General features: G+C 49.3%; 1 protein-coding gene across 1 annotated transcript; it reads right to left on the reverse strand.

Annotated features, from left to right (window-relative positions):
• Positions 1 to 5,846: 5,846 nt before the first annotated feature.
• Positions 5,847 to 7,945, reverse strand: LOC146757905 (uncharacterized). The gene is made up of 4 exons (XM_085518706.1): positions 7,551 to 7,945; positions 7,435 to 7,464; positions 6,585 to 6,710; positions 5,847 to 6,179 (listed from the first exon to the last, which is right to left on the reverse strand). The coding sequence occupies exons 1-4, from the start codon at positions 7,704 to 7,706 to the stop codon at positions 5,991 to 5,993; spliced, it is 501 nt and encodes a 166-aa protein (XP_085374832.1). The 5' UTR covers positions 7,707 to 7,945; the 3' UTR covers positions 5,847 to 5,990.
• Between the last annotated feature and the right edge of the window lie 11,398 nt (positions 7,946 to 19,343).

The following is a 19,343-nucleotide window of genomic DNA, read 5'->3' on the forward strand; positions in this document are numbered from 1 at the left end:
CCATAGGGCTGAGCTGGGCCGTGGGCCTGCCCTTTGGGCAGTGCAGGCACTGCTCTGTGCCTTCCTTCCAGCACAGCAGCCATGGTACAGGCAGCAGTGCTGCTTCTCACAGCTGTGGCAGCTCGGGCGATGCACTGTGGTCTCACAGCCTTTGCTTGGGTTCCACACTGCTTTCCTTCACTTTCAGCTCTCAATGAGAAGAGACAGACAAGACTTCTGACTCTGTGCAATGCGTGAACTTGTATCCCTGCTACCACCCGCAGCCTCAGTCTCTCACTTCCTCAGAAGTGTTAACTTTTTCATGCTGCCCAGCCTTCCTCTGCCTGTACCCACACTGTGCCCCTGTGCCACATCTGTGCACTGTACCACACTATGCCCCTGTGCCTGTGGAGAGAGCTCTGCACAGCCCATATGGCTGTGGTTGGTTTGTGCTCTCTGCTCAGTGTGATAACCTGGGTTTTCTTGGTAAGCAGCATGATGCGCTCACAGGAAGTGGGAAACAGTGAGCAGTGTTTGGTTGTGAAGTCGTAAAAGCTGGGGTGCATTTAATTTTAGAGGGAAACAGTAGCAAGGAGCTTTTCTCCTAGCATTATTTACTGTGGTCACTTCCTTTAGGGTTGGTTCTTTGCAGGTTCTTTCCAGAGTTGTGCTCTTCTATTTCTACTGCACCTGTCTTAAATCTGAATCAAGTTCCTGCACTCTGTCTGCATGGTAAGGTTGTGAAAGACCCTCATGAAGAGGGGAAAATGCAGAAGTGGCTCTGTCTCCTTGGCTTGTTGTTTGTAGTAAATATATTTCGCCCAGTACTAGCAGCTCCATGGGGTAGGATTGTGCCCAGCTGATGACTGGGAAGGTTCATCTGGTGTCTGCAGGGTTTGGTGCATAAGAATAACTGGTGCCACCAAGTGCAGTTTGTATCCCCTTGTGTATGTTCAATGGCACCTGGGGACACCTCAGGGTGAGGTATACAGGGTGGGGGTTGGTGGAGGTGACACCCAAAGCCTGAGGGATATTGGAGAGACCTGTCCCAAAGCGTGAGACAGAAAACTGATGGCTGTGCTTCATGTCGAGGCGTTCTGTGGGACAGGGGATTTGTTGGCAGCAGAATTCTGTGTGCTGCTCCTCCTGGGACACTGAGCAGTGTGAGGGCTTTTTTGGGGTGCTCTGTGCCCACCTCCCAGGGCTGTGTCTTCTCCTTTCCTGCTACTTGCTGCAGACCTGAAGTGCATGAACCAGGTACTGGGATTACAGTTCTATTAAAATGTGGTAGCAGTGATGCTTTCAAGAGCTGATTTTGTTGTAAATAAATCTACCCTGGCTGCAAAGCAGCACTTGGATAAATTAATTGGAGATGGCTGCAGTGCTTTTTTGAGTGGTGCAATCTTCCACAGGTGCTTTGGGGTAGAGCAGCTATTAGTTTGGCCAGCAGCAGCTATGAGCAGACCTTTCTGTGCAACATGGGTTGCCTGTAGGCATGGAAGCATCTGAGATGTTGTGTTATTAAACTGATAGCTATAACTTGTAGAACTTTGGAAATAAGGAACAAGGGCTACAGTGCAAACAGGTAGTGCTTCATGTTGCGTTTTAAGGCTCTTTATCTGCAATTTGGAAATGCTGTTCTCGTTGGGAAGCTGCAGAATTGGAAGAGCTGCAGCTAAAGAGAGTTCTGCAGAACAGAGATGCTGGGCTGAGTAACAGTAGGATGAGGGGTGCTCTGATGAGTCATTTGGATCCTGCACAGGTTGCAGACAAGTCACCTGCACTTCGGGAAGCTGCACTGTGCTTCCTGTGGGCTGCTGGGGCTGGGTGCTGCGGAATGGGGACATGGCAGATGCAAGGTTTTGTGCTGGAGCTCTGCAAGATGGGGATGCTACAAGTGCAGGGTTCTGTGCTGGGTCTCAGCCTGAATTCACTGCATGCCACAGCCCTTTGCTGGGAATACAGCTGGGCTGTGCAGGAAGCTGAGGCACAGCAATGACCACTGCGTGCATTCTGAGCTCCTGCTGCTCTTCAACCACAGCCTTGTCACAGGCCGTGGTCTGAGGGTGGGTGCTCCCTGCATCTCTCCCTTTCTTCTTTATTGCTGTAGCTATTGTTTATGATTCCTCAAAATCTGAAGCACGCTGTTAATGCCTCCCATTGCAGACTGTGCATGTTGGCAGCTCCGTTCCTGTAGCAGCATGTCCACAGCAACAAAGCCATCAGGTAAGTGTCTTTCCATGATGCAGCTTGATGCAGTGAGGCAGCCTCTGACCAGTGGGAACATGGTTTGCTCTGATGGTACATTTTTTTCACCATTTAATCCAAGCAATTCCTCGGTGGCAGTGTTTAAGCTGAAGTAGAACAGCCACTGTTTTGCAGTGTTTGAAGTGAGTTCTGGGGCGCATTGCTCTGCTGATTGCTATAGATCCAGTACTGAAGGTGCAGCAGGGCACTGTGCTCCCTGTACTGCTGCTGCCCACTCAGGCAGCTCAGACTCTGTCATAAGGGCAGGGAAGGGATGTTTGATTGGCAGTAATAAGAATTAAAATCCTTCTCGTGCGGAGTGTATCACATGTGAAATATGCGTTAAGACACGAGAGCTCAGCACTTATGGAAGTTGTTAGAGCAGAGGCCATGCTGTTGCCAATGATATCAGATCCAAATTTCCCTTTTTTTTTTTTTTTCTGATTGCCTTCGAGAATACTCAGAGTTTTGTGGTGCAAAGTCTGGATGAAGGTTCAAATAGCTTAGGAAATTGCATGTGGAGAAATAAGGCAAGTTCAGGACTGACTGTTCCTGAGCAGGACCAGACTGGGCTTCTGCAGAACTGAAGCCTTTGAGAAATGATTTCTCTTACACTTCCCATAGAGACACTGGTACTGGCGGCTGTTGTTCCAGTCTATAGATTTCTGATGGAGCGTTACTGCAATTAAATGATTTAATGCTTGTTAATTCTTCCTCTGACTTTTTAAAAATTGCATACTCAGAAAAGAGATTATTTTTCCTTTCTATATGTTAGTGCTAATATTATTAGAGAAGGCTCTGGTACCTCTAAATAAGAACAGGTGTTTTACCCCCTGTAGCTCACTGCACTCACGACTCAAGGATGTGGCTAACAGCTCTGTCTTTAAAGAGAAAAACAAAGCTTGAAATATCTCTGCTGTGATAAAGAGGTACTGTAACCTCAGTGCCTGGTGTATTTCCTCACTCTTCGATAAAGGCATGGGAAGGGAGAAACCATTTCAGTGCTGAAAGTGTCTGACTGTGCCTTCTTTGGGTTAAATCCTGCGGGTCTGGCACCATCTCCTTCCTGCCGTGACTTCAATATTGCTTTCAGATTGCCGTGGTGGTAGATGCTATCAACCATCCCCCTAAGTGGGCCTCTTTGTTTTTCCATAGAGGTATTGATATTAAGCACAACCTGTACCAGAGTCTCTCAGCATCTCTGCCCACCTCTGGTTGCTTTCTTGTCCAAATCCCATGTTATGTGATGGCCACATGAAGGCTCAGTGTGATTCCCTGCAGCTCACCACTTGCTCTGCTCTCACCAAGCACTGAAGTGGTGTGCACCCCTAAAGCAGGGCAGGAGGAGCAGAGGGAGGGCTGCTCCAAATGTGTCATTTGCACCAGAAGTCTGATTCATCTCTTGGAACAAAAACTTGTGGTGTTACTTGTTTCCAATGAAAGCCTCCTGGTAGAGACATGAGAGCTCTGTAATGCTGTGTGAATGCTATCTTCCTTTCTTATTTCAGCTGCTGTGCATGGTTGGTGGGGATTGGTAGCATGAGATGGGGACTGGTGCGTGCAGGTAGGGCCGGAGCTGTTGGGCAGAGCTCTGGCAGCCCCCTGGCCATGGGGATGGACATCTGTCTCAGGTGGGACTTGGTGGCCATGGGACCTCAAGCATTGTGCAAGAAGCTGGGATTTCACCCTTGGCAGAGCTGTGGGGCTTTTCCTGGGTGGACTATGAGCCAAAAGCAGTGCCTGGTTTTGTTGTTGTTGTTATTTTTCCCTTCCAGCAAGAGAGAGCAATTTTCATCGTAGAAATCACCTGAGTTCATGGAGAAAGGTGTCTGGATAAACAAATTCTGAGCACTGTGACCTGGGAGGGGAGGAATGGCCTGGCCCTGCAGGATGGAGGGCTCTGTGTGAGCACATATGGGATGTGCACCCAGCAACATAAATGCGCTCATAGAGAGGAAATGCTGCTCCATCCCTGGTCTCAGTGGTTAAGATTTAATTCAGACCTTTTTTCCTTCCTGCATTGCTGGGCCTGCAGCTGGATGCGTTGAGAAGTAAATGTCGATACGGAGATAGTGAGCTAGAGCTGTGTGTGGGCACAATGGGGGTGAGAGTGGGTGGCTCGGGTTTTACCTCTGTATGGACTTAAAGCAAATATGAATCACGCTGGGGGCTTTCTGGAAAGGTCAATGGAATATCAGAATGCCATTGATTCTGAAGTAAGACCAAGCATTGTGCTCAGGATATTAGCAGTAAAATTAATGCTGATGCTTTGGAGGTAAGAGCAGGGTGGGTTCTCAGAGCAGAACCCTGATGTGGCTCAGCAAAATCAGCAGCAGGTGGTGTGGAATGGCACTGGCAGCTCCTTGAAATCATGGGCTTTTCCACAGTAAATGCCTATTACAAAAGCACTACGACTCTGCCAGCCACTGTGGTCCATATGTTGAAGGATGTATCTGCCTGCATTTCTGTGGGGATTGTGATTTTTGGAAATAGTTACAGATATTGCTAATGTGGATCAGCTCTTCATGTGCTTGTTTGAGCTGACAGCTCTGGGTGCTTGGCAGGTTTGATTCTGTTCTTTCTTATAGTGTTGGACAGGAGCACTTCTGTTCATCTCTAGGCTGTATGAAGCCAAACTAAGCATTCTTCAGTAACTTTCTTTCTTTAAACAGAAGTATTTCCTGGGATAGCAGTGCTGGTGGGTGAGGGAGATGCATCTCCTGGAGTAAAGCGCTGGAAGTATGGCAAGTTTGCAGGCAAATGATGTGAAACAGTGACTTCAGGAATGAGAAACATTGGAAGACAGCCACTTGAAAAGTGGTTTGTTTAAAACCTGCTGCTTTTTGAAGCGTGCTGGAAGGTGAGATGGAGCCAAACTCGTGAGCAGATTTGGGTATTGCTCGGAGTGCTGAGTAGTCTCTGTGAGGCAGGTTGAGTGCTGGCTGTTCCACTAGATCAGTATCACTTCTTATCAGCTTTTAGAGGTCACTGTGCCATGGGTCTTTCCATAGTGGTCATTGTGCAGTGCAGAGAGCTGACCTGAGACCCACAGTGCAGTCCCAGTGGCTGCTTTAGCATGGAGGTGTCCAACAGTTTGAGGCCCCTTCGACCCAAACATTCTGTGTTCTGTGATTCTAATGCTCAATAAGATGCAAACAGCAATTCTGACATCCTGCTCTACACTGGATGCTGTCTGATATGTTTTGGATAAATGTATGCTGGAAAAAGTCTGAAAAAAACTGAGTATAAGCTCTTCAAAGTGCAGTGAGAGGGCAACAGGTGAAGCCTCCAGGTTAATTTGTTTGGATTCCTATTGAAGCTTAATGCATACTCCATCAACAAGCAATGACTTCAGTGCAGGGTGGGCTCTGGTGGTGCCACATCTCCAATGGGGCTGCTCTGGGTCCCATTGGTACCCACTGACAATCCCAGCCCCTTAACCCTCCTCCCCATGTGGAGACCCTTCCTGTCCCCATCTGACACGTGAGAAGGAGGTCAGGGCTGTATTTCCTGCCCCTGTGTGCACAACCCACAGGCCCAGCTCCTCTCCCTGTATCCCAGGTGCCACAACCACATTTCACATCTGATAACTGCAGACTATGTAAATGACAACACTTGGCTGCACGTGGTCGATAAAGTTTTAATTGATGCCTTTGGCTTTCAGTCACTTACTTGCATTAGCTCTTAGCACAGATTCTGTTTTGCGGGAGCCCCTCCTTCCCCCCCATTCCCAGGCAGCCCCACTGCTGCTGAGGGAACTGCTCCTACAGCCGCTTTGTACAGTGCAGAGAGCAGCTGCTTTCGCTTCTGCCATCCAGATCCAGCTCATCCCTCGTGATGTTCCTGCAGTGGTCCATCTGGCTGAGCCACCTCAGGAATCCCTCCAGGTTGTCCCTGAATTTGGGGAAATCTGTTTTCATCTCACTGCAGGAATTCTCATGGGCTGATTTTCTCTAAGAAAAAAGAGTAGAGACTGATGCAGGAGTTACAGAGGCATTCCACCCCAAGGCTTAGGGCTCTTTAGCTGCCTGGGATGAGGCTCCAGCCCTACACCACTTCACACTATTCTTGCAGACTAGCAGTGAACTCAGCCCTGGCTATCATAGAATATCCCAGGTTGGAAGGGACACATATGGATCATCAAATCCAGCTCCCATTTGTACATCCAATCTCCCTCATAATATCCACATTCTGGAAACGCTGTGGAGCCTGTGGGATGCTCCATGTGCTCCCAGCAGATCCGTGCTATCTGAGAGAACTAACAGGAGACTGAAGCAGATCAACAAGCGCAGCAAGCCTATGCAGATAGAGAACTGCAGGGAAATGTTGGAAACTACCACTGAATAGCAGAAGCTTACCTTCAGAATTGAGCAGCTGTCTCTTAGCTTTCTCATATCACTTTTAACTATCTTCATACACGGTGATTCCAAACTGTTCAGCTGGTGAATAAACACTTCAGTGTTGTTACAGGCACAGTTTGTGGACTAGGAGGAAAAAAAGGGGAAGGAAAGTGGCATTCTGGTTTGTAGGAGGAAGTTAGTTGTCCATAAACCACCTTGAATGAATCACTTCTGGAAACATTTCTTTGTTATACCTTCCTTTAGGAGTACATAAGTGTGGTATTCGATACTATTAGAGCCACAAATTCTGCAGAGGAAGTACTACTGTTTCTGTTGATAGAGAATTTGACAACTCTTGGAATTAAGTTCCTTCTAAATTGAGAGTGTTTTGTCTTGGATGTAGGATGCTCATAGACAGCTACTCCAAGCAGTTTTCCTTGTATTGCATCATTTAGTGAGAAGACCTTACAAATCTTGCTGGAAGTTGAACAGCATTAAAAAGAACGTAGAGATACTGAGGAGGGTGCACAATCTATGTCTGAGAGCTGTTAGGATGGGATGCAAGCCATGCTCAGGCAATTTCTTGAACAATGTGATGTCTGCTATATTGGGAAAGCAAGCAGAGCACTCAGGGCTGTCCCTGAGCCAACCCTGGGTCTTCATGATGGCCCTGTGCCCCTCTTGGGCCAGGTTTCTGAGTGCAGGTTCCCCCTGCCCCATGGCTTACAGAGCTGTGCTGGAGCCTGGTAAGCCCTTCACTGCCAAGGACATGCTGCCTTCAAATGTCCCTGGAGCTTTCCTCTCAGTTATAAGATGGTAAACCATGAGTCCACCCAACAATAAGAAATGAGAAACGGCTGTTCCTTACCCTTATGCAGGTCGGTGTGGTGAGATGCTTCTGAAAAAGACAGAAAACTCCATGTTACAAATTGGAAACCACCTCAAGAAGCAAATCTGGTGAGGGGCAAGTGGAAAAGGGTTTACGTTTAAAGTTGTGTTTTCATTTTCAAGTAAGCAAAGCATTTCTTCGATGAGGGAAGACTTATTCTTGCTCTGCAGAAGTAGCATCTTCTTTGGAGGCAGGCAGTGGCTGGATGCACTCCATCCACACAGCAGCAGCAGCAGCATATATGGATGCATTTGGAAGGTGCTGGATTGGGGGCTCAGGCTTCAACCTGAAGAGCGCGTTGAATTCAGGCTTATCTCTTCTGGTGGTTGCTGGGCTCGCTTATATAGAGAAGCTCAGTAAGGGCAGGATGTGATCAGTGTCTTTATCTCATTTACAAATCAATAAAGTAGGAAAGAGGCGACAACTTGAGCTTTCGAATTGGCAGCGTATCTGATCTGAGAAGTGTTTCTGATTAATGGTCCTGTAAACTTCCTAAAACCTCTAGCCCCGGGGGCAGCGCTTCTATGCAAGCAGGAGCCATGAGAGGGCACTAATGTTGTGCAAGGTGCTGCCAAAGCAGGACTCGTTAATGCCGGAGGAAATAATTCTGCTTGGAGTAACACAACTAGGAAGACCATTGTTACTCATCAGTGGAGACTGCATCCCATATTGCTGCACTTTATCCTGCTTTAATGTTTTGAGTGCCTCTGTAGGTGACGCCAGCTGAAGATGGAGCCCTCAGGAGCAAAGCAATTGTCTTCAACGTGACCTTGGCAGGAATGTGGGAGCAGAGGTTCACGTCCATGTATAGCACTGCCATTTCCAATAGGAAATGTCTTATCTCTGACCTGTCAGTGAAACAGAAGGTCGTTTGTTTGCCATAATTAGTAAGAGTGGGGAGCAGACCTTATCCAGACATCACTAATTTTTCTGACAGAGCTGTAAGGAAGGCATTTTGCAATGCATTCTCAGCATTCTGGGGGAGCTGCCTATAGAATGGATTGTTTGGTTCATTGTATGGCCCTTATGCAGCACTTCATGGGGGCAATTTTGGTGCTTGGTTTCCTTTGCACTTGTGAATATGTGAGCCGGGGGAAAAGGGCTGGAATGAGATGGAAATTGCAGCAGTGCTTTGGGGGGGGGGGGGGGGTTGGGGGCTGGGTATGATGGGGGAAGGTGGGTTCAAGGCAGGGGAAGGCAGAAGGGGTTCACCTCCTGGTAATGCAGTGCTGGGAGAGCAGAACTGAGCAGAGCAATTGGGGAACCAGGGCTGGGGTAGCTCTGCAGTATTACAGCTCTGAAGGGAAGAAGTCATGTAATTTGTTCCATGCTGGGAGGCAAGGGATAGTATGGTTCATACAGGGAGTAGCATCTGAGGGAGTCCATGGTGAGAAAACACTCCTGGCCATGGGGAAAAGTGAAATTATTGGTGACCAGCACTGGAGCAGCCAGGTGGAACAGTGGGAGACGTTGATGTCTGCCAGCACAGCCCCCACTGCCCCGCTTCTTGTCCTCTCTGTAACAGCTCTGACTTCTGTAAGGAAGGCATTTTGCAATGGCAGAAGTGAGCTTGGCAAGTGCTGTTGGGCCAGGGTTAGCACAGAGCTCTCAGCTGGAGCACATCGGTGCAGAGCTTTGCAAATATCCTCATCAGCCTGTGCCAGCAGAGCGTCTGGCCCAAATATGTCCCACATGTTTCCCTTCTCTAAATCTGCTGGATTTTTAAAGGCAGTATTTCAAATAAAATGCCTGCTGAAGTGCAGGAGTGGCAGGTTGGTTTTACTGGAAGTGATTAGGGAAATCCTTGCTGTTGGTTCAGCCCGCATTTTACTTTGGAGAGCTCTAAATGTAATATGAAAATTTGAGCCTGAATGGTGTTTTAAGCTCTTTGTCTATATATGTTTTGGATTGGCCCAACTATAAAACACGTAACTGCACGTTCCCTTTGTTCCCATTGCTTTGCTCCTTGCTTTCTGCCAGTTTGCAGAGTGGGTGCTGCCCTCCTCCAGCACTGTGTGAAGGTTCTCCAGCAGCAGCTGTATGGGAGATGCCCACCAGTTCTGCCATGGTTCCTCTCTCTAAAGAAAGTTCTGACCCATTCTCTTAACCCCCCCACCCCCAAACTTCAGTCCTGAACTGCTCAGGAAATGGCTCCTGGCCCCTCACTTCCCAACCAAGGAGCTGAAGCTCTGCAAGCTCTGGCTGTCCAGCAGCTTGGGGTAGAGATCATTAAAAATGAGTCACATTTTTAAATGTTTAAACATGCTAAGATGGTACAGTGAATGATGTGAAAACCAATGAATGTTTCTCTGCTTTCTCTGATACAAGCTTCACAGTCTCCTGACAATGACATGGAGCAGGAGGTGAGGGCAGGACCTGCATCTCCTTTGCTTTTCCCACATTTTGAATGGATGTTTGCCCTGGTGGGAGCTGCTGGCAGCTGCTCGCTGCCACTGTGTTCTGTATGAGGATGGAACAGCTCGATCCACAAGGTACAAGCCACAGTGTGGGCTGTGTCTTCAGCCAAACCATTAGGCAAGTACTGACACACATTAAACCTATTTTCTGAAGCTTTCATGCCAGATTTGGAAGTATCCTCTCATCCTTTTGGAAGGACCACCTTGGCCCATCACTGAAGGGAGTTAAAGCCATTACAGACAAGCAGTGAGATGTTATCAATACAACATAGCCAGGTGTGCTCATCCCATGGGATCCTGTGACTTGCTCTGCTGGTGCGGTGCAGTGGCTGTGGCAAGAATCACCACTGCTCCTTAACCTCCCTGTGGCCCTTGGTCCTTTGTAACAGGAGGATGCTCTGTACCAACAACACAATGAGAAAAGCTGTCGGCGTTTGTAACCACCTGAAGACTTTCTGTGGTCACCAGTGGGGAGCACTGCGAGGTGGGGGAAGCAAGCACTCACAGCCCTCCGAAGTACAGCAAAACCACAAGTGCCTAAACTTCGGAGTTTGCACACAGAGGTAACAGCATTCCCAGCAGGAACGACAGGAGTGTGCAGGACCCTCAGGCACACGGTCCCTTCTGCAGTTTTCTTCGCAGCCTCTCCGTGCTCCTCCACCTTTCTGAGGCAGCCTGAGCCTCTCCTCCCTCCAGCCCTCCTCCCTCATTCCCTCATGCATGGCATCGCTCAGCCCTTCCTCTCCTCCCTGCAGCCCTCGTGTCGCGCTGCGGGCGTTCGGCAGGAGAGGAGTGCCGCCTAGAGTGCAGCCTGCGCCAGCAGCATGCGGACCGCTGGTGCTGCTGCTGCTTAATTTCCTGAGGAGCAGCGCTTGCCAAACCTCAGCACGCACCGACTAAGATGCATCAGCCGCAGAGAGACAAGCCGTTTGCTCTGGGAGCTCGGAAAGCCCGGCTGGTGGGACATGGTTACAGCATCTGGGGGGATATTAGTGGTAAGTGAGAGGGTTCACACGAGCAATAGGGATGTGCCTTCGGGGTGTGTCTGTGGGCTCCTTGGAAGTGGCTGGAGTCCTTGGCCACAGCTCCCTTCATCACATTGGATCATGGCCCCTCTCAAAGCACCGCTTTCCTCTCTGGAAGGCTGTATGCATCATTGCTCACGATGGTAAAAATCACATCATCCTTTTGCATCCATTGGTTTTTAGCTAATTTAGCCACTTGTTTGGCTTGGAGTCAGCCCCATTGCCCGTGTTTATTCCTCTTCTGGAGGCATTCTGAGTTGCTTCTTCTAAGCACTCATTACTTTGGTAGCATTGGCTGATGATTTGTTCTGGAATACCTTTGGGATGTGCAGTGATAACAACACCTTTTGGTTTTCCCCCCGTTCACACCCTGTCTGCCATGTCTGCCCTTCTGCAGCCTTGGAGAAACTTTTTTACCAGCAAACTGTTCAGATGTGTCAGCTCCCTCCAGAGCCTCCCATGGGCTGTGGCATTCCCCAGGCCTCTTCTGCAAGCAGTGATTTGTGGGGCATCCTGTAGGCACAAGTGCTGCTGCTGGAGATGCCCTCCCTCAAACAGAGCATATAGGAAAGATTTATCCAGATGTGCAGCAGTAGGTGGTGATGATGGTATTGTGAAATAATGAAACTCCAGCAGGAAAATCCCTTGGGGGGAAGATATGTGTGCAATGCTCCACAGGGATGTGGGCGTAGCTGTGGGCTGGGGCTGCTCCCATCCCATCCTGCCCCAAAGGAAGAGTTTGATGCATGTTTTCTTTCTTCTGTATGGACAAATCTTCCTGAAGTCAGAACATCGAGCCAGGGGGAAGGCAAGAGGCTGTAGCAGCTCTCTGCCCTGTAATGCACAAAGGAACAGCTGCATGGGCTGCTTTCATCCCAACTAGAAAACAAATGTGGTGATTTGTGGTATCTGGACCCTACAAAAAGGTATCAACCATCTCTAAAACTGCCCCCAAAACTGCTGGAATCTCACTATTAGGAGGGACTGAGGTGATCAGTCTGGCACTTTCTGATCTAACACTCTTTAAATCACCATAAATCACCACAAAGGAAATGATGGCGGTTACACGTTTGTGTGAGAGATTTATTTTGCATAGATCCCATTAGAGTTTGATTACATTTCATAGAGTTCTGCATGCAAATTTCCCAAGTATTTTACTGCACAAAATGCATGTTGGACATCTTGGCAGCACTCGGGTCTTTGGGAACAGGCAATTTGCGCCCCACTTTTTCCTATATTTTGAAGCAATTGTCACTGCCTTTGTAGCACAGCAATATTCTTCAGCTCAGAGAGGTGCTTTGGTATCGTCTAAAAGCAACAGTCCCATCCTTGGAGGAGGATGTTCACCACAAGTTGCCATCGACTCTCTCAAAGAGATGCAAAATTGCACTGAACGCATCTGGAAACTTCAGGTGCAGGAACAAAGCTCTGACCCCAGTGTGTGGCCAGCTATGGGGTGGCACAGAATGGTGCACAGGGAGAGGGAACAGCATCCACAGAGCTCCTCCCCACACACCAGTAGAGTGAAGTAAACAATTACAGCGTTTCTTCATCATAAAAATAAATAACTTGAAGTTCCTACCAATAAATAGAATAAATATCAATAATTATAGGAATAAATAATGTCTCCCAAGAGCTTTGCTTGTCAATGAGGATGTGCAAAAGAGGGTTCATGGAACTCCATGGCGTGGCAGGCTGTTCTGCAGTTGTGTTGTCTACTCCAAGTAGCCATATGTGTTCAGGAACTTTAATAGTTCTTCCAAATTCTTGAAAAAGTCATCGTTTTCCATTGGCTCCCACTTATGTTTCTTGGGGATGGAAAAAGGAGAAGGGTCAGACCAACTTGGATGTGCGAGTTGTATTTTGCTTCTTGACTATAGATTGTCTCATTCTGTCTTTTTTAAGACCATGAAGGCACCAAACCAGGAAGCAGCCACATGCTTTAGCAATGCACACATTTTGCTGCTGCCTGGAAAAACAATGGGTTTTGTACTAACCCAAACCCCATAGAAGAGTGAGCAGAAAATCCACCCCAGACCTACCAGCCACCCGGTACATGTCTCCCTGGCAGCATAGATACTCCGGAGATTGTGCATGACCATTTTCTCTAGTGGCTTCTTTCTGCTGCTTTCCAGGGCCTTCATAAATTCTTCCAGATAGACGACTGCATTCTCTTCTCCTTGCTCCATCATGAGAGTTATGTTGTTCTGCAATAACAAAGCACAGTCACTCCTGTCTTTTCTGTACAGCCTCATGGAATCACTAAGGTTGGAAAAGACCTCTCATATCGCTGAGTCCAACCACTGAGCCATCCCCACCATGACCACTGACCATGTCCCCAGTGCCTTCAGAAGGGGCTCTGATCTGCCTTGTGATAAGAGCGAGAGCCAGTGCTGGCGGAAGCAAGCTCTTACATGTGGCTCTAATCAAGGCAGCACCTGAACACTGATTTTTCAGGGGGGGAGATTTTGCCTTGAGTGAAGCCCATAGAAGAGCAACTGTCATAACCCATTGGTGGCATGGTAGCCAGGGGACACCTCTTCCGAGAGCATGAGAGCTTGCCAAAGGATGGGCTCTGCCAACTGCCAGATCCTCCCTCCATCTCCGAAAGTACATGGCCACACCACGGGCGTGCAGAATTGCAATGTGAGCTGAAACAAAACCTTACCGGAGGCATGGTTTCATTGCTGCCCTGCAAGAGATTGTTAAAAAACCACATTAGCAGATGCTCCACCAGAACAAAAGCTCAGGCGTGCAACAAAAACCAAAACAAACAGAACAGGCGAACCTGCAGTCTCTGAACATCTTCGATGACTTCCTTCAGGAGGGAGCTGGTGGGGCAGCCCTTGGCTGGTGGCACGGGGCTGGGGCAGCTGGGGGCCCAGCAGGACAGCAGCAGGCAGAGCAGCAGCAGCATCGTGGCGAGGCACTGCGCTCCTCTCGTGGGCTGGGTATGGCTGCATCCTGGCTTCCTTTTATACGTGCACTGTGCGAGGAAATGATTAATACCTCACCACAAAGAGGCTCAAGCTGAAGGCGAGAAGTCACCTGTAGAGTGGAAGCTGTTACTTTCTTATCTGACACGGGAAACTACATGTGTCTAAAATAAAGACTCCCCCAGAAGTTCAGTAGCTGCTATGCAGTTCAGATGTTTGAGCCCATTTTGCTTTCAGGGGCTGAAGCAATTTTATGATGCTGAAAGTACTGGTACAAAACAAAGCTACCTAAACATTACCCAGATGTTATTATGATTATTCAAAGTAACACTCATTTATTGCCCCTCTGCTCTGCATTGGGAGACCTCACCTGGAGCACTGCATACAGATGTGGAGTCCTCAGCACAGGATAGACATGGACTTGTTGGAGCATGTCCAGAGGAGGGCCATAGAAATGATCCAAGGGATGGAAAACCTCCTCTGTAGGACAGGCTGAGAGCTGGGGCTGTGCAGGTGGAGAATAGAAGGCTCCAGGGAGAGCTGAGAGTGGCCATTCTGTACCTAAAGGGACAGTAAGAAGGGAGGAGACAGACACTTTAGCAGGGTCTGTGTGGTAGGACAAAGGGAAACGATTTCAGACTAAAAGAGGGGAGGTTTGTATTGGATACTGACAGAGGTTGTCCAGGGAGAGGTGGTGCCCCACCCCAGGTCTGAGCAGCTGATGGAGCTGTGTGTGTCCCTGTTCATCGCAGAGGGGTTGGATGAGACGGCCTTTAAAGGTCTCTTCCAACCCAAACTGTTCTATGATTCTATACTTCTCCATTAGTTAATACTCCTTAATGCTTCACCCTGCTCACATTTACAAGCTGGTGGGCTGCACGAGCCCTTCTGGAAGCAGGCATGGGGTCTGGAGCAGCCTGTCCTCCCTGCACTCACAACTCTGCTGCTGCATGGATTGGTTTCCTGCCTTGCTGCAGTCCCCTGGCACTGCCTCCCCACTTTCCCTGCAGCCAGCAGAGTGCCATTATCCCATAGCTGAGACTGAGCTACTTAGGTGGCAAGCAGAGGAAGGCCAGCTTTGCCTCATGCCAACAAGGGGTTTGCACCCTTTCAGTGTGGGGAACATCCATCCCTGTGATGCTCATCTGCTTTCTTTAAAGAAAACTCTCTCCTGATTGTAAAGAGTCCGCGGAAGTGGTGTATCCCCCAGAGGGGGAAGCAGAACCACTGGCTCAGCCCTCTCCTCCATTTGCCCTCCTAGAGAAATGGTGCCTATGGCTCTGTGCATGGCCAGCCCTGCTGAGGTTGGTGGGGAGAAAGCAGAATGTTTGTTTCAAAGGGAATTCACAGGTCTCAGGTGAATGAGTGCACATGCTGTGCATCCATCATAGCCAGGTGTGGAGGAATCTCTTCCCCTAGAGGAGGCAGTGGGAACTGATGCTCATCTCACAGCTGGCTGAAGAAGTGAGTCTCTACAGGAAGGGCAGAAGGGAAAGGAGTGGGCAGCACGGACCTTTACTGTTGGAAAAAAAAAAAACAACTGCTTGGTTGGAACCCCACCTAGTTCTCTTTATTCTTTTTATAGCAGCTTATGACATGCAAATACATTCTTAGATTGCAGCCAGGGTGGAAAAAGAAAGATCTGATAGCATCAGAAAGGAGGATGGAACTTGCGGTGTGCTGCTGTACGTACACCTAGAGTTGGCCTCTAACACGCTGACTCATTTGCAGACATTCAGAGCAGAAACCACTGTGGCCACTCTGCTCATCTCATGGCAGGATCAGAGCTGACCTTTCTTTCCTTTCTGCAGCACGGGGATGGCTTCTGTGGGATGCTGGGGGTGCGGGGAGTTCCCAGCAGCTCTGCGGCCAACACCACCTCCACCAAAAAAATCCGGGCAGGATTGTGTGAGGGCAACGTGGGGCTCCGATCTGATTTCACTGATGTGATTTCACTGATATGTTTTCACTGGGCAGAGCCATGTAAAATACCCGGGTCCTACCTAGATGGAGAATTCAGTTAGTGAGCAAAAAGGGAACAAGTCTAGTTCTTGTGTGGTTGTCCTGTGTGGATCTATAAGTTGGACTCAGTGATCCTAATGGGTCCCTTCCATTTCTGAATGTTCTGTGATTCTGGGACTAAGGACCCCTTTTGCTCTTCCGATCAGCATCCTCATACTTGCATCAAGCTTCCATCCATGTGTTCTCGTGCAACCTGTAGGTGTCTGTGTTTCTCCCCATGCTGATAGCTAAGAGCAGGTCTCCTGGATATCCAGACAGATGTGATGGGCTCCTGGCTCCCCTGCTTGGCTCTCCCGTGCATCTCCACTCATCCTGAATGCAGGAAGCCAAAATGCATTTGCAACATACTTTGCACAGCAGCATCGGTACTTTCCTGTCTCAGCACTGCAAGGAGTTAAAAGCATTGTAACTCTGTGGTCTGCCCCTGCAGAATGAAGAAAACCGAGCTTCCCCGTGCAGCTCAGGGGGAGCTCTAATGTTGTTTAGAAACAGCAGAAAGTAAAATCGTCGCCGCCGGTGACTGTGCTCAGCCAACGCATCTGCAGCAGCTGTGCAGCCCGCTCCCAGCCGAGGACATTCCTTCCCTATGCCGTGCTCTGGCTGAGGCTGCCGGTCCCTGTCTGGTGTCTGCAGAGTGGGCTGCGCCTGGAGGCGGCCCCGAGCTCAGCGCAGCCGGGTGAAGCCACGCTCAGGGCTGCGCGCCTTGGGATAACTGCTGGGCACAGGATGGCTTTTTCATTAACGGAAAGGTATTCCCCTTGTTTTTTATGGCTTCCTCAGTGATTACTCCAAAAAATACCTGTGAGTCACAGTGGCATGCCCTTCCATTACGCTGCCAGGAGAGTGTTATACAGAGGCGTGAGCTCAGAAAGGCCGACTCATTTGTCACATCTTGGCTGCTGGACCCCTGCCTGCATTGCCTTTGTCTTGGGAGCTGTGCCCGGGCAGACTCTCTTTGGGGGCGATTAGCAGGTCTGGATGCCTTTGGACTCATGGGCTTTTTCTGTGGCTCAGCAGTTTTGGGGAAAGAAAGGGAAATTTCCCTGCTTGCTCAGTGGTGCTGTCCTGGAATGCCAAGGCTCCTCACCTTTCAGGCACAATTAGAGATTTGGAGTTTCATGGATTCATGGCTTGGTTTGGGTCTGAAAGGACCATTAAGTCCACCTGGTCCCACTTCCCACAGCAAGCAAGGACACTCACAGCTCAGTGCTCAGAGCCCCCCAGCCTGACCTGTCAGCAGGGATAGGCAGCACTGCCTCCCTGGGCAGCCTGTTGTTGAATTCCAAAAGTAGATATTTCACAAGCATCCCCTGTGCCTGCCCAGCCCTGGTGGCAGCGGGTTGGTGCACAGCTCCAGGCTCTGCTCCATGCTGCCCCAGCTCCCCACGGACCCCTGTGCTCCCTGGGATCACCCTCACCTCCTGCAGTCCTGCTGCTGTTCTCAGACGTGTAAAGAGCTTTTGGCTGGAGCTCAGGCGAGCAGCCGGGCAGCGTTTAACAGCAGTGATTCACAGCCAGAGAAGGCACTGTCTGAAACCCTGCAGATGACCCAAACAATTTGTAATGGTGCTTCTGAGCTTGCTGCCCCACCCGCCGACCATCTCACATTTGGCTCTGAGAGGGGGCCGGCAGGAAGGGACAATTAATTTCTCAGTTGCAAAACCACCGTGTATTATTGAGAAAAAGGACTGTATTCCAAACACTATTGTGTGCAAACAGGATTACAGTTGGCAGAAAATGTAAATAGTTTATGAGTTCTGACAAGTGACTAATAAAAGATGAAGATAAAATAGGAACAAAATAATAAAGGGGAGTGAGTAATCTAACCAAATCCTTCATGTAAGGAAAAAGGGGAATTTCTCTTGAAGAATATGAATCCAGATATAACAGCTGACTACAGCTTGATGGAGTTGAGCTGCTTTTACCTGGCTGTGATAGCACCACCTCCATCAGGAGGGTGATGCCACCCCTGAGGCACTGTCCCTTCTTTCTGGCTAGGAAATGTCACCCGGAGCAGTGTTGGACAGGAGAGGAGGGGGGAGGGATGGAGCAGGGGGACAGATCTGCCCCAGGGGCCCTCCAGCAGGGAGCTGGGACAGCACTTCTCTGCATGATGGGGATCTGATCCAGGCTGCAATGGGAAGTGGCTCTGCAGGACGGACACCTGGGCAGGAGGCTGCATGGAACAGCCTCGGGGTCATGGCTGGGTCTGGTCCTGTGAGAGCAGAGTGGGTGTTACTGTGAGGAGCTTCTGATCAGATGAACAGTGGTGAACACAGCTCACAGCTTCCAGAAGCTGAGCGCACTCCCTGCAAGTGACTTGCGCTGCTGCGTCATGATCTCACAAGTCCCTTCCACTGCACAGAACTGGTGCTCACCACCTTTCCTGCTGGGGATGTACGAAACACAACTATTTCACAGCAAAGCCCTCCTGCCCATGCGAGCAGGTCTGCAGCTGCCCTCGGGAGGCAAAGTCTGAAGGCAGGTGCGCTTCACTGAGCTTGATGCAAGATTCTTATCAGCGGTGTTACAGCAGTGAGGCAGCAGTGTGGCATCAGTGCTCCGTGCATCGGTGAAGCCATGCCAGCGACATGAGTGTGCTGTCTGCCTGAGGCTGAGCAGCCCCTGCACCTCTGTTTGCACATCAGTCTGCTAATGGGCTTAGCAATATTTGGGCTATTGATGAGCTGGCGTGGGATGGGAGCTGAGGGCAGGGCTCTGGAAATGCCGGTAGAGCTGAGCTTTTCTCAGGGCTGAGGCACACTGGATCCCCATGTGTGGGAGGTGGTGAGAAGGGAGCTGCATCCTGAGAGCATCTCAACCATGGGGTCTGGGTCTATCTTGCAGGTGCTGCTCCAGCTGTCTGCTGCCTGGGCAACACTCAGTCTGTGTCCATCCAGAGCCAACCCAGTGCTGACTTTGGTTATTAAAGCTTCACTTTTCCCTTTTGTGCTTCAGAATTTCCTGGACTGCTGTGCTAGTAATGTTGAGCTTGAGTAATGTTTTCTACTTAAAACACAGTAAGTTGTCTTGCTTTCACATGCCTGTGAACCCACAACTTCCCATTTATTTGAAGGATGAATTAGAGTGTAAAATATTCAGGCAGAATTTAAAACAATGCACGTGAAAAATTAAACACTTCATTGATAATTCAAGCCATTGACATTTGGAAGCAGCAGGCGTCTCTTTGGGGTGATTCTTGTTACTGTTGGGATTTTTTTTTTTGTGCAAAATTAGAGCACTAAGGACCAGAGATTGTTCTGTTTAGTGCATGGAGTGCAGCATTCACTCTGTTTCACTGCTTTAGGGAAAAGGCCCATGGCTCAGTGTCAGCCACCCAGCTCTGGTGGGAATGCAGTGCACACGTCGTGCAGGTGACTGTGGGGCTTTGCTGGGTTGCTGTGGGGGAACATCTGTCCTTCTGTCCATCTGTTTGTCCATCCATCCGTCCGTCCATCCATCCGTCCATCCATCCATCCATCCATCCA

The sequence above is a fragment of the Coturnix japonica genome, chromosome 18 (assembly GCF_054131305.1).
Source record: "Coturnix japonica strain WE chromosome 18, WE-NBRP24, whole genome shotgun sequence".
NCBI classification, from domain to species: domain Eukaryota; kingdom Metazoa; phylum Chordata; class Aves; order Galliformes; family Phasianidae; genus Coturnix; species Coturnix japonica.

Excerpts from the sequence above, each read along its gene's own strand:
- LOC146757905 (XM_085518706.1), bottom strand. The coding sequence starts at position 7,706 with ATGCATCCATATATGCTGCTGCTGCTGCTGTGTGGATGGAGTGCATCC. Across the intron at positions 7,465-7,550 it reads ATGAAAACACAACTTTAAAC|AAGCATCTCACCACACCGAC; the intron begins GTAAACCCTTTT and ends TGTCTTTTTCAG. Across the intron at positions 6,711-7,434 it reads CCACACCGACCTGCATAAGG|TCCACAAACTGTGCCTGTAA; the intron begins GTAAGGAACAGC and ends TTTTCCTCCTAG.